General features: G+C 38.4%; 1 protein-coding gene across 8 annotated transcripts in view; it reads right to left on the bottom strand.

Moving 5' to 3' along the window:
• COL24A1 (collagen type XXIV alpha 1 chain) overlaps positions 1-14,449 on the bottom strand; it is a 371,899-nt gene that overhangs the window by 314,188 nt on the left and 43,262 nt on the right. For all 8 annotated transcript variants that reach the window (XM_043460779.1, XM_043460785.1, XM_043460778.1 and 5 more), the window contains one exon: positions 13,047-13,100. In XM_043460779.1, the coding sequence (XP_043316714.1) occupies positions 13,047-13,100 (54 nt within the window). The remainder of the gene's footprint in view (positions 1-13,046; positions 13,101-14,449) is intronic.

The raw sequence follows: 14,449 nt of genomic DNA, 5'->3' as shown, positions 1-14,449 counted from the left end.
AAAAAATATTTGATTATCCAAAAAGAAGGTAGAAAAAAGGAATAAAGGGGCAAAACATAGGGGATAAACGGAAAAGAAATGACAATGCAGAAGAGCAAGACCCAGTCATATCAAAATTACACAAGTGTAAATGAACTTAATGCTCTAATGAAAAATCAGAGATCATCAACCTGGATAAACTTGTAAAATCCAACTACACAGTGTCTATAAGAGATGCAATTTAAATATAGAAAGGTAAAGGAAAGGAAATTTATATAGTAGACAGACAAAAAGCACTAAAAAGTTGGTGCAACTCTATTACTAACACATTAGACTTCAAAAAGAGGAGACTTACTAAATGTATTTGATAATGATTAAAATATCTGATAATTAGGAAAACAATCAACCTTATATGTGCATGTATCACAGACTGCTGCAAAATACATGCAGCAAACACTAACTAAACACTTTCTAAACACAAATACAACTAGTAAGGACAGAGAAAATTTGACTACCATAAGCCACCCTAATCGAATTGACATTTACAGAACACTCATGGCAAATAGACGGGGAAATAATGGAAACAGTGAGAGACTTTTTTTGGCTCCAAAATCACTGCAGATGGTGACTGCAGCCATGAAATTAAAAGACGCTTGCTCCTTGGGAGAAAAGCTATGACCAACCTAGACAGCATATTAAAAAACACAGATTACTTTGCTGACAAAGGTCCGTCTAATCAAAGCTATGGTTTTTCCAGTAGTCATGTGTGGATGTGAGAGTTGGACCATAAAGAAAGCTGAGTGCTGAAGAATTGATGCTTTTGAACTGTGGTGTTGGAAAAGACTCTTGAGAGTCACTTGGACTTCAAGGAGATCCAACCAGTCCATCCTAAAGGAAATCAATCCTGAATATTCACTGGAAGGACTGATGCTGACTCTGAAACTCCAATACGTTGGCCACCTGATGAGAAGAACTGACTCATTTGAAAAGACCTTGATGCTGGGAAAGATTGAAGGCGAGAGGAGGGGATGACAGAGGATGAGATGGTTGGATGGCATCACCAACTCAATGGACATGAGTTTGAGTAGGCTCCGGGAGTGGGAGTTGCTGATGGACAGGGAAGCCTGTCATATTGCAGTCAGTGGGGTCGCAAAGAGTCAGACAGGACTGATTGACTGAACTGAACTGATACCCAACAAATACAAGATACACAACCCTCTGAAGTTCATGTGAAATATTAATCAGGATAGATCACCTGTTGGGCCATAAAATGCCTCAAACAAATTTTAAAAGATTAAACTCTTCCATTGTGTACTGACCACAATGGAACTAAATTAGAAATCAGTAACAATAAGGTCACGAGAAAAGCTTCCAATTGATGAACATTAAACAAAACAATGTACTTCAGAATAACCCATGAGTGAAGATGAAAGCATTTATTTCAACTTAATGGAAACACAACACATCAAATGTGCACATGTGTGTACTAATGAAGAGGAAAAATTAAAATTTTATATAACCTCTTGCTCCTTCCACCTCTGTAACTCAGCTTGTTCCCTGCAGTCTGGATCACATAGGTCACATAGTCTCAGAAAGTGGGGACTAACAGTACTAGGAACTGGAGCTTATCTCACTCACCCTTGTCCTGCTCTTTGCAATTGCCCAGCCCCTGGAAACCTGCTTAATCATGCCTGTCTGTGTAAAGGTCAGGCATCCCCCTCCCCATCTTGACTACTTTTTCCGCGTACGTGAAACCCCTTAGTTTAAACCAGCCTGTTGCTCACTATAGTCTGTCTATAAAAACTCTGTAATCCCTTTGTTCAAGGCTCAGAGCTTAGGGTATTAATTCCTCTGGGCCCACTGGTATAATAAACCTGAGTTCTCCTACTCTCCAAGTGTGGTGCTTGGTTTCTCAAGTACTGGGTTCTGCAACACCAAGTCACTTCAGTCGTGTCCAACTCTTTGTGACCCCATGGTCTGTATCCCACCAGGCTTCTCTGTTCATGGGATTCTCCTAAAACTGGAGTGGGTTGCCATTTTCTTCTTCAGGGAAATCAGCCCTTAGAGAGATATTCATAGCTCTAAATTAGAATAGAGCTAAAAATCAATTAAACATTAAATGGTCCATAGAAAAAAATCCACAAATCCAAAGGTTGGTTCTTTGAAAACATTAATGAAGATGAACCCTTGATTTCATCCCAGGCAAAAACAAAACCAATGAAAACCCCAAATCACATTCCTCCTCATTCCAGTAGATGGCAGCTCCCACAATACCAGCTGTTCAACTACTTGTAAGTGACTCAACAGCGATTATGTTGACTATACCTCAAAATATGTATAGATTTTGACCACTTCACACTGTCACTGTTGTTAACACTCTAGTCCCTCATCCATGGCATGAGTTTGGGTAGACCAATGAAGAAGTCTCTAAACTGGTGTTCCTATTTCTCCCTTCCCTTACCCCAATCTATTCTCTGTGATAGCCAGAACCATCCTTCCATAACGTAAATTGCATGATGCCATCTTTCTACTTTGTTGTTCTTGTTCAGTCGCTCAGTCATGTCCAACTCTTTGCAACCCCATTGACTGCAGCACGCCAGGCTTCCCTGTACTTAGAACTCTCCAACAAATACACAACAGTAAAATTCAAACCAAAATTCTTACCTGCAACGTCTGAACTAACCTGCCTCTTACTATCTCTCTGATCTATCTCCTACCACTTATCTCATTCAGCATTCCTCAAAGCCTGCCAAGCATCCTCCTGCCTCAAGGGCTTTGGACTTCCTGAGTTGCTTCTGTTTTTTAATCTTTTTTTCATCAGGATGGCAAAAGTGGTGATTTTTAATTCTAGTATTCTTAATTTGCTAGATTTTTCTGTAAAAAGAAACTTCCCTTCATCAACCATTTGATTGTACTGATACTGTGCAGGGCCCTGTTGGGCTCCAGGGCACAAGGACTCTGTGCCCCTCATTTCTTTGATTATAGGAAACAGCCTCCCTTCAGCCTCCAAGATGTTCCCTGAATTCCAAAGGGCAAATTCAAGCAATTGTAAATTAGGGGAAGGGAGGTGATGTGAGATCTGGGAGAAAACAGTCAAGAGGAGCCTTGGGGCAAGGTCTTATATCCCCCATCAAAGGATACACACAACAGTATCTTTGAGCTACTTGGCAAATACTGAAACTCTCCAGGTGAGAGAAGTTAATGATTAATGATGGTATGCTACCCACAAGTATATAGACCCCAGACCAGTTGGACCTGAAGGTTGACAATATAGACTCCTAACTTACCTCATCATTAACCCTTCGTGGACATGAATGTCCACAAGCTAATCATGTCGTCCTCTTTGAATAATTACTATACAACTTGTCTCTATCTTTCCCAAGTTGGGACACATGGTTGTAAGAGTATGAGCCCACTGTGTCACCCTTTTCCAGGCAAAAAATAAAGCTATCCTTTTCCACGTCACTCAAAACTCTGTCTCCGAGATTTAATTTGGCACCGGTGTACTTCTGAGCTTTCGGCATCAGAACTAAGCTTTAATTCTAGGAAAGGTAAGGCAATTTCATAAGCAAAAATTTATTCTTTCCCTTTATTTTTCTAATATTTACCATTTTTTTAAAATAATGACACTGTGGTATAATAAAAGTATTCAGTTCAGTTGCTCAAACATGTACGACTCTTTGTGACCCCATGGACTGCAGCACGCCAGGCCTCCCTATCCATCACCAACTCCTGCAGTTTACTCAAACTCATGTCCATTGAGTCAGTGATGCCATCCAACCATCTCATCCTCTGTTGTCCCCTTCTCCTCCTGCCTTCAATCTTTCCTAAAATCAAGGTCTTTTCAAATGAATCAGTTCTTCACATCGGGTGGCCAAAGCATCGGAGTTTCAGCTTTAGCATCAGTCCTTCCAATGAATATTCAGGACTGATTTCCTTCAGGATGGACTGGTTGGACCTCCTTGAAGTCCAAGGGACTCTCAAGAGATTTCTCCAATACCATAGTTCAAAAGCATCAATTCTTCAGCACTCAGCTTTCTATATAGTCCAACTCTCATACATGACTACTAGAAAAACCATAGCCTTGACTAGACGGACCTTTGTTGACAAAGTGATGTCTCTGCTTTTTAAATGCTGTTTGGGTTGGTCATAACTTTCTTTTCAAGGAGTAAGGGTCTTTTAATTTCATGGCTATAGTCAGCATCTGCAGTCATTTTGGAGCCCCCAAAAAAGTCTGCCCCTGTTTCCACTGTTTCTCCATCTATTTGCCAAGAAGTGATGGGACCGGATGCCATGATCTTAGTTTTCTGAATGTTGAGCTTTAAGCCAACTTTTTCACTCTCCTCTTTCATTTTCATTAAGAGGCTCTTTAGTTCTTCTTCACTTTCTGCCGTAAGGGTGGTGTCATCTGCATATCTGAGGTAATTGATATGTCTCCTGGCAATCTTGATTCCAGCTTGTGCTTCATCCAGCCCAGCATTTCTCATGATGTACTCTGCATATAAGTTAAATAAGCAGGGTGACAGTACACAGCCTTTTCCTATTTGGAACCAGTCTGTTGTTCCATGTCCAGTTCTAACTGTTGCTTCTTGACCTGCATACAGATTTCTCAAGAGGCAGGTCAGGGGGTCTGGTATTCCCATCTCTTTCAGAATTTTCCACAGTTTATTGTGATCCACACAGCCAAAGGTTTTGGCATAGTCAACAAAGCAGAAATAGATGTTTTTCTGGAACTCTCTTGCTTTTTCGATGATCCAGCAGATGTTGGCAATTTTATCTCTGGTTCCTCTGACTTTTCTAAAACCAGCTTAAACATCTGGAAGTTCATGGTTCACATACTGTGGAAGCCTGGCTTGCAGAATTTTGAGCATTACTTTGTTAGCGTGTGAGATGAGTACAATTGTGCAGTAGTTTGAACATTCTTTGGCACTGCCTTTCTTTGGGATTGAAATGAAAACTGACCTTTTCCAGCCCTCCGGCCACTGCTGAGTTTTCCAAATTTGCTGGCATATTGAATGCAGCACTTTCATAGCATCATCCTTCAGGATTTGAAATAGCTCAACTGGAATTCCATCACCTCCACCAGCTTTGTTTGTAGTGATGCTTCCTAAGGCCCACTTGACTTCACATTCCAGGATGTCTGGCTCTAGGTGAGTGATCACACCATTGTGATTATCTGGGTCATGAAAATCTTTTTTGTACAGTTCTTCTCTGTATTCTTGCCACCTTTTCTTAATATCACCGGCTTCCATTAGGTCCATATCATTTCTGTCCTTTATTGAACCTATCTTTACATGACATGTTCCCTTGGTATCTCTAATTTTCTTGAAGAGATCTCTAGTCTTTCCCATTCTATTGTTTTCTTCTATTTCTTTGCTTTGATCACTGAGGAAGAGTTTCTTATCTCTCCTTGCTATTCTTCGGAACTCTGCATTGAAATGGGAATATCTTTCCTTTTCTCCTTTGCTTTTCGCTTCTCTTCTTTTCACAGCTATTTGTAATGTCTCCTCAGACAGCCATTTTGCTTTTTTGCATTTCTTTTTCTTGGGGATGGTCTTTATCCCTGTCTCCTGTACAATGTCTCGAACCTCCATCCATAGTTCATCAGGCACTCTATCAGACCTAGTCCCTTAAATCTATTTCTCACTTCCACTGTATAATCATTAGGGATTTCATTTAGGTCATACAATGAATAGTCTAGTGGTTTTCCCTACTTTCTTCAATTTAAGTCTGCATTTGGCAATAAGGAGTTCATGAGTCACAGTCAGGTCCCAGTCTTGTTTTTGCTGACTGTATAGAGCTTCTCCATCTTCAGCTGCAAAGAATATAATCAGTCTGATTTTGGTGTTGACCATCTGGTGATGTCCATGTGTAGAGTCTTCTCTTGTGTTGTTGGAAGAGTGTGTTTGCTATGACTAGTGCATTCTCTTGGCAAAACTCTAATAGCCTTGGCCCTGCTTCATTCCATACTCCAAGGCCATATTTGCCTGTTACTCCAGGTGTTCTTGACTTCCTACTTTTGCATTCCAGTCCCCTATAATGAAAAGGACATCTTTTTGGGGTGTTAGTTCTAGAAGGTCTGGTAGGTCTTCACAGAACCATTCAAATTCAGCTTCTTCAGCATTACTGGTTGGGGCATAGACTTGAATTACTGTGATATTGAATGGTTTGCCTTGGAAACAAACAGAGATCATTCTGTTGTTTTTGAGATTGCCTCCAAGTGTTGCATTTTGGACTCTTTTGTTGACTATGATGGCTACTCCATTTCTTCTAAATGATTCCTGCCCACAATAGTAGATATAATGGTCATCTGAGTTAAATTCACCCATTCCAGTCCATTTTAGTTCACCGATTCCTAAAATGTCGATGTTCACTCTTGCCATCTCCTGTTTAACCACTTCCAATTTGCCTTGATTCACGGACCTAACATCCCTGGTTCCTAGACAACATGGCTCTTTAAAGCATCAGACCTTGCTTCCATCACCAGTCACATCCACAACTGGGTGTTGTTTTTGCTTTGGCTCCATCTCTTCCTTCTTTCTGGAGTTATATCTCCACTAATCTCCAGTAGCATATTGGGCACCTATCGACCTGAGGAGTTCATGTCTCAGTATCCTATCTTTTTTCCTTTCATATTGTACATAGGGCTTTCAAGGGAAGAACACTAAAGTGGGTTGCCATTCCCTTCTCCAGTGGACCACATTCTGAAAGTATACATTTGGTCTTTGTCACTGGTTCCTGGCACAGAGATCTTAAAACCCTTGGAATTTCCTGAGTCACAGGAGTGCTTTTTGTTATTCATAACAAGCCCTTTTTGATCTGAACTTATGCTAATGAGGTGACTGGAGAGAGGGAGCCAGATAGCTTCAGGATGGGGACTAATCACCAGAAAGGAAACAAGTGATTAGAGGGTAGTAAAATTTAGCTCCATCTCCTCCCCCACCTCCAGGGACAGGAGGGGGTGGTAGAAATTTAGTATAAAATCTCTTAAAGACATTCCAAGAGCTTCCAGTAGGTGAACACACTGGGAGCATGATGTACCTAGGAAGGGCATGGAAGCTCTAGGCTTCCACCCTCCATATTTTGCCCTATGCATCTCTACCTTTCAGCTATTTGAGTTCTATTTTTTTAATAATAAATTGGTAAGCCTTATTAAAATGTTTTCCTGAGTTCTGTGAGCTATTACAGCAAAATATCAAACCTGGGAGAGGAAGAGATCGTGGGAAGCCCTGGACATGTAGTCAGCCAGGCACAAGTGTTCTGTTGTTAGCATCTCAAATGTGGGGAGTCATGTGGGATTGAGCCCTTAAATCTGTGGAGTCTGACACTAACTTGGGGTAGTTAGTGTCAGATTTGAATTGAATTGTTGAATATACAATGTCATAGATGCAATTCCCTAGCATCCTCTAAAGGTGACCAATGAGGGCTTCTCTGTTCTTAGCTACAAAGTAAACTCATGGATTTAGAGATATTTGATGTGACACTCCACTACAGTTAATATTCTTAATGATGCTCAAATTATACCAGCCTTTGACTAGTAGAAGCTTTTCAGATTAGCTTCTGAATCCTTTTGATGTGACCCTAACAGTCTTTGATGGTTAGAAGGAAAAAAATTTAATGTATTTGTCATATTTGTCTGGTCCTTTACATAAAGGTCCTTATGTTGTACAGAACAACAGGAGCACCTAAGTCTTCAACACTTTATCATACTTTACATTGTCAGAATGTTGGACTGAAAACTTTTCATAGCAATCTGACTCTGACTCTGTAAAAAAAAAATTCTTAGAATGGGTCAGCATCTATACTCAATGTATTTATTTAACTCACAAGCAAGGGGGACATGATGGAAACATGGGAACAGAGGGCCAAAACCAGAAATAAAGTATAGCACAAAGACATACTCTTTGGAATTCAATATTTAATATTATTAATTAATAACATTTCATTTAATATTATTGAGTTGGCCAAAAATTTCTTGCAGATTTTTCCATAAGAGCTTAAAAGAAAATCCCAAATGAACATTTTGGCCAAGCCTATACTAACAGGACACTGTTAATAGCAGCTTACTAAGGTTAGATGTTTTCACTGAACAGGATTAAATTTGAAGGAGCTATTGAACTTGACTAAAGTAATATATGCTACTAATTAACGTTCATGGAACGTTTTTAAGTAGACTTTAAGAAGCAATTTTGGGAAAGAAATTATCTGGACACAAATAGATTGCCTGGACTAGAACTGTAAGTATAGGGTAGGCTGAAGATATAGATTCTTCATTTGGACTCATGTCTGAAGATCTACTACATAATCGATCATGTATTAATTAATAGTAATAAAAATTTCCAGCACCCCACAAATAAAGTTTATATTAAATAAGTAAATATGATGAACTGTGGACCTAGATAGAATTTGGTGGCAAGAAAAACGTCATTCTCTCTAGCAAATAGAAAAGCAGAATTCACTTGATATTTTTTTAGAAAGACCTTTTTTTTAAGAAAAACAATATTTCTATCAGAAGTCTACTGATTTCAGCTGAAGAACTCAATAGTTTATCTCTATTTTAAATTAGTTCTAATACTGCTGAAAAATGTTATATACCCACAAAATTTTTTGTGTGGCATTTTGTTCTTCTACTATTTAGCAATTTAGCAACACAGTTCTAAGGAATGAGAGTTCAGTTTCACTCTTTATGGCATTTATATTTTATTAGCATCCAAAGGATTAGCTGGAAACTTGGAATGGACATATTGTGTTACTATTACTAAATGAATTCAGAAAGTCTTTAATTATACTAGGTTACCCACCCTCATCTTTCCTTCTTAAGGTGCTATTTCATACATTTAAGGTTCATAGTGAACCACTCACTATGGTAGTAGAGACAAATAGGTGTAGGGTAAAGAGTAAAACAGATCTAATTCTGATGCCAGTTAAACTGTGTTACCTTGGTTAAATACTTACTTCTCTGAATATGTTTTCTTCTATGGAAAGCAGAAGGTAATAAAGCCTGCTCTGAATAGTACTCTTTAACTGAAGTGGAATTGAATGAGATGGCATACATAAAATACTGTCAACTGATACTAGATGCTCAGTAAGTGCTAGTTCTTATTCCCTTATGATGCCAGTGCCTTATTACTAATGGTGTCTGTTTACTGCTTCAGTTAAACATTTATAGAATGCCTAACACATGCTAGGCACTGGGCTAGATACAAAGGTAAAGAGGAATAAGATCTGGCCCCTGCATTCAAATAACTCAGAATCTATTAAGGAAGACAAACATGTGAAAACTTATTTTGCTTGAACAGAGTTGAGAACCACCAAAGATAAGTTACATTCTTTGTCCTTGATGGTAAATACTAACTTAATTGTAAAAGTATAACAGAAACTAAAATGTTAGATTTTGCATCAATCTAGAGTATGTTTGCAAAATAAGCTTTATTCTTATAAACTTTAAAATAACCTTATAAATAGAACATATTTCTATACTATCTTAAGGTATATTCATTCTTAAGAGACTTTTTGTTTTATGTAACAAATAATAAATGTGATATTTTCAGTAAAAGTTGCATCTCGGACAAACAAAAAGGCCAAAAAAAAAAAAAAAAAAAAAAACCAACACCCAACTGCCACTTCTGAAGAGCTGGGAGCCAAAACAGGGGGTCAGAGCAAAAGCAATGCATTGCATATACCTCTATATGCAACCTGCAATGCAGGAGACCCCAGTTCAATTAGTGGGTCAGGAAGATCCCCTGGAAAAGGGATAGGCTACCCACTCCAGTATTCTTGGGCTTCCCTGGTGGCTCAGCTGGTAAAGAATCCACCTGCAATGCGGAAGACCTAGGTTCAATCCCTGGGCTAGGAAGATCCTCTCGAGAAGGGAACAGCTACACCCACTCCAGTATTCTGGCCTGGAGAATTCCATGGACTGTATAGTCCATGAGGACTGTATATAGCCCATGACAGAGGGACTTCCACTTTCACTTTTTCACTATACGCACCACCAAAGTGGTGAGAAAACATCTAAGTCACCCCTCCGCTCCAACCCTTGAACACACCCATTTCCTCACCCCACATAAGGAATCTGAAATTTCTATTGACTGGTTAAGGCCAAGAGCCCTGGTTGATATCAGTTCTAACAATTTTTATAAAATATATTAATCCAAATATGATTGTATAAACATTTCATAATGCACTGCATTTTCCATTGCAGTAAATTTTTCTAAACTTGCAATTGCCTTAATTTGGTCTTTTCACAGGTTCAGGTAACCCCTTTTGAAATGTGCAATTTCTTATACAAGTGGCAAGATTTTTTATACAATTTTCTTAGAGGACAATAATTCTATGTTATTCTTGCTAAATAATAACTGAAAAGAGAAAAATTCTGAAAATGTCTTAATACTGTAAAATCCATTAACCTAAGAGGGATCTTTGTTCCCAAAGGAAAATAAATCCTGTGATTACATGTCAAAATTTATCCTTGAGAGCATGAAATCTGCATATTTATTGCATTGTCTTGAATAAATACTATAAGAGGATTACAAAGTATAAAACTTGAATGTTCTATTAATCCTGATTACTTTAAAGTACGTATTTCTTTAAAATGTTAAATATCTAGGAAAATTGGTTTCATAAACCACACACTACTAGCCTTACTTGATGCATTTAAAACACAGTGGTGATTTTTAATACCTGTCACAATCTAAAGTGAAAGTGAAGTTGCTCAGTCGTGTCTGACTCTTTGTGACCCCATGGACTGTAGCCTACCAGGTTCCACCATCCATGGGATTTTCCAGGCAAGAATACTGGAGTGGGTTGCCATTTCCTTCTCTAGGAGATCTTCCCAACCCAGGGATTGAACCCGGCTCTCCTGCATAGTAGGCAGACGCTTTACCATCTGAGCCAACAGGGAAGTCCAATCTAATGTCCTCACAAATATGTGCAGTTAAAACAAATCATGGTCAGTTTTGGCTATTTTGAAGATGGCTATCAAATTATTAAATTTAAATATAAACTAAGACTGATATTTAGGTTTATATGACTAAGTTCCCAAGAGATTCAGTTAATTGCTTGCAAATTTTACTTAGAGCTTACAAAATCCCTAATATAGGGGTTCATATAATATGTTATTGGTAAATAGTTATAGGCAAAGTTATATTTATGCTACTAAGTATGATATTAAAGAGAAATCTTGAGATTAAGACTTCATCTCTCCTAGGGCATTTTACTGAAGGCATACGTTCATATTAGTCAACACTGAAAAATACCCTGTTTTTAATCTTTGGACAAAGATAATTTTTTTGATACAGACATCATTTTCTCAAGTATTTTCTCCTAAGTACACACATTTTAAGAAGTCAATGAAATCAAAGGCTTACACACATTTTAAGAAGTCAATGAAATCAAAGGCTTTCCACTATTTGTCTTCATCTCTCCTCACCCTATTCTCCATCTTTTTTATTTCTTCAAGTATATGTTTATTATTGGCTGAGGCAGGGAAAGAGAAGAATGACACAAGCCACGTGGAAACCCCACCTCTATTCTGTCTTCCGTCAAGTTGTGGAGATGAGGCTGTTAGTAGGATAGCAAGTCCCCTAGAACCTGAGCTCTGTGGAGAAACATGAGCTGGGTCTTTACGGCTATACTAGCCTTCCACTAGTCTACAGATCCCTGAAGTCCCCAGACAAAGTTTGGAGAGCTAGAGAATCACAAATTTAAAAACAAAATTCTAATTTCTTTAGAAGGCATTTGTCTTTTTTCTAGTACATATCCAGTAGTTAAAAGCCATTTTTCTGAGACATTTTATTAAACTCAAAAAATTGTTGAGAGTGATGAGAAACTGAGGGAGTCATTATTACTTATTATTAATAAGGTATTACTTATGACGTGTTAGCACTGTAAAGGGCTTTGCTCACAATTTATTTAGCCTTCACTCCAGCCCTATGAGGACATACTATGGTTTTCCCTGTTTTGGAGAAGAAAATGAAGCTTAAAGGGGCAAAGCAAGTAATTTGTTTCTAGTCATACAAATTAAGGGGCTTTCCTGGTGGCTCAGATGGTAGAGAATCCGCCTGCAATATGGGAGATCTGTATCAATCCCTGGGTTGGGAAGATCCCCTGGAGAAAGAAATCGCAACCCACTCCAGCATTCTTGCCTGGAGAATCTCCATGGACAGAGGAGCCTGACGGGCTACAGTCCATGAGGTCACAAAGAGTCAGACACAGCTAAGCACAGTGTATACAAATCAAGAGGGCTAAAACTTGAATCCAATCAGTTAGATTCCAAAACCTGTGTCCTTAAGCTCTATCCTATCTAACCTATATCTGTATGGTAACAGCTGTTTGGTTACTTTTGAGTGAGATAATTAATAAGCAGAGTGGTTATTAGTGACCCTGAAATATTCATGATGTCACTGGCAACCAAAACCCTAATGCTTACATACACATGTACATGTGTGTGTATGGATATATATATTTAATTATATTTCCAATTCCATACCTGCTATCAAGGTAACCAGCCTGGTACATATCCTTCCATCTTTTTTTTACTATACTCATACTACTATCTGTCACACTACTAACACACAACTATGTATGCTCATATTTTTTTACAGGTTTTCAGGTTAGTTTTTTTTCATAAAAATATGAGTCTATCCTATAAACATTATCCTCATAGATCTTTTTCAAGTGAAAATATTAGAGAAGTATGAAACAGGGAAATAAATGATGTTTTATTTCCTCAGTATTTATTTATACATTAAAATAGTCTTGATTTAAGGTAAATTACTCAAATCATAATCTGTACATTGCAGAGGTTTTCATATATTGCCATCATATTTTGACAACAAAGACTAGAATATCAAAGCAGGGTCATGCTTGCCTTTACCACTGGCTATTTATAAATCCAAACATGGTGGGCTCTCAAGGAACCTGGCCATCTGCCACCCTATGACAATCTTGCGGAAGACTCATGCTCTGGAGATGACAGAGATTCCCGATATTCCAAGGTTGACTTTAAAAGTTAAAGACCTTCTTTAGTAATGTGCCGAAAATCACATGATAGTCAAAGCACTCACCTTTGGACCTGGTAATCCAGGTAACCCAGGATTTCCATGTGGCCCTGGTGTGCCCTACAAATAGAAAAAAAAATTCAGATCATTCTCAGATCTAGATACAAGTAAGTGTTTATAACAACATTCAAATAAATATTACATGCTTCATTAAAATGGATATGTTATTTTACAAAGCTCATTATCTCTTCTGAGGTCTTGGATATTTCAGTCTTAGAAAAGACACCGATTATAGAGCAGAAATGTGGTTTCTGTTTTTTGCTTCAAAACACTGCTTTGAGGTGTTTATGTCCCTTATTTACCACTTCTATCTCCAGCCACATTGTTCAGTGCTACTTCTAAAAGTTGTGCAGAGTAAGAAGCCCCAAAATAACAAAGTGCAATTGTTTTACTCTCCTCTCAACATCCAGTAACCCGTTCTGCACTTGGGTTTTGTTTATGCTATGATGCGTGCCTTAAGTCTTACCTCATTTAACCTTGCCCCTCCTACACCTGCTCAAATCATGTTCAAGTGTCAACTGCGATACCAGCTTTAAAGCCTGGCTATACCAGCATGAGCTGATTTCTCTTTACTACTCAATCCCACAGAAACTGCTACATATAAAATTAATTTGCAATTAATTATATGTTGCCTTGGGACAATTCTATTATTTTAATATTTTATTGCTATTTTAACTTCTTCATGACATGTGCTGTTTAGTTCGAGGATTATAAATTCTTTGAAAGGCAACTGTCTTTAATACTACCAGTGTAGTACTTAGCACATATCAGACTCCCAATGAATATCTGTCAATTTAGGGAATTCCCTGGTGATCCCGTGGTTAGAATCTGGTGCTTTCAGTGCCTGTGGTCCAGTTTTAATCCCTGGTGGCAGAACTGAGATCCCACAAGCCATGCAGCATGGGAAATTTAAGAAAAAAGTGGCATTTGTCCATTTGAATTCAATAATTGCTTCTATTTACTAAATACCTACTATATGTAAGTAACTTGTTACTGCTTTTTTTTTTATTATTATTATTACTAATCCATATAACAATCCTGCAGGGTGGTTATTTATTCCCCTTTACAAAGGGGTAAACTTAGGTTCATACAACCAGCAAGTAGAACAAGGATTCAACTCCAGAAAGCCTTTCAGGTCTCCAAGGCTTCTATACTCATGTGGGCTTGGAACCCACCTTTGTACCCTTCGGCTATGTAGTGGTTTAGTTGCTAAGTCATGTCCAACTCTTGCAACCATATGGACTGTAGCCTACTAGGCTCCTCTGTCCATAGGATTTCCCAGGGAAGAATACTGGAGTGGGTTTCCATTTCCTCCTCCAGGGGATCTTCCTGACCCAGGGATTGAACCCAGTCTCCTGCACTGCATGAAGATTCTTTACCAACTGAACTATGAGGGAAGACTCTTCCTT

Source organism: Cervus canadensis, chromosome 2 (genome assembly GCF_019320065.1).
Source record: "Cervus canadensis isolate Bull #8, Minnesota chromosome 2, ASM1932006v1, whole genome shotgun sequence".
Lineage (NCBI taxonomy): Eukaryota > Metazoa > Chordata > Mammalia > Artiodactyla > Cervidae > Cervus > Cervus canadensis.
The sequence above is the reverse complement of the archived record's forward strand: the minus strand, read 5'-3'. Positions and strand labels throughout refer to the sequence as shown.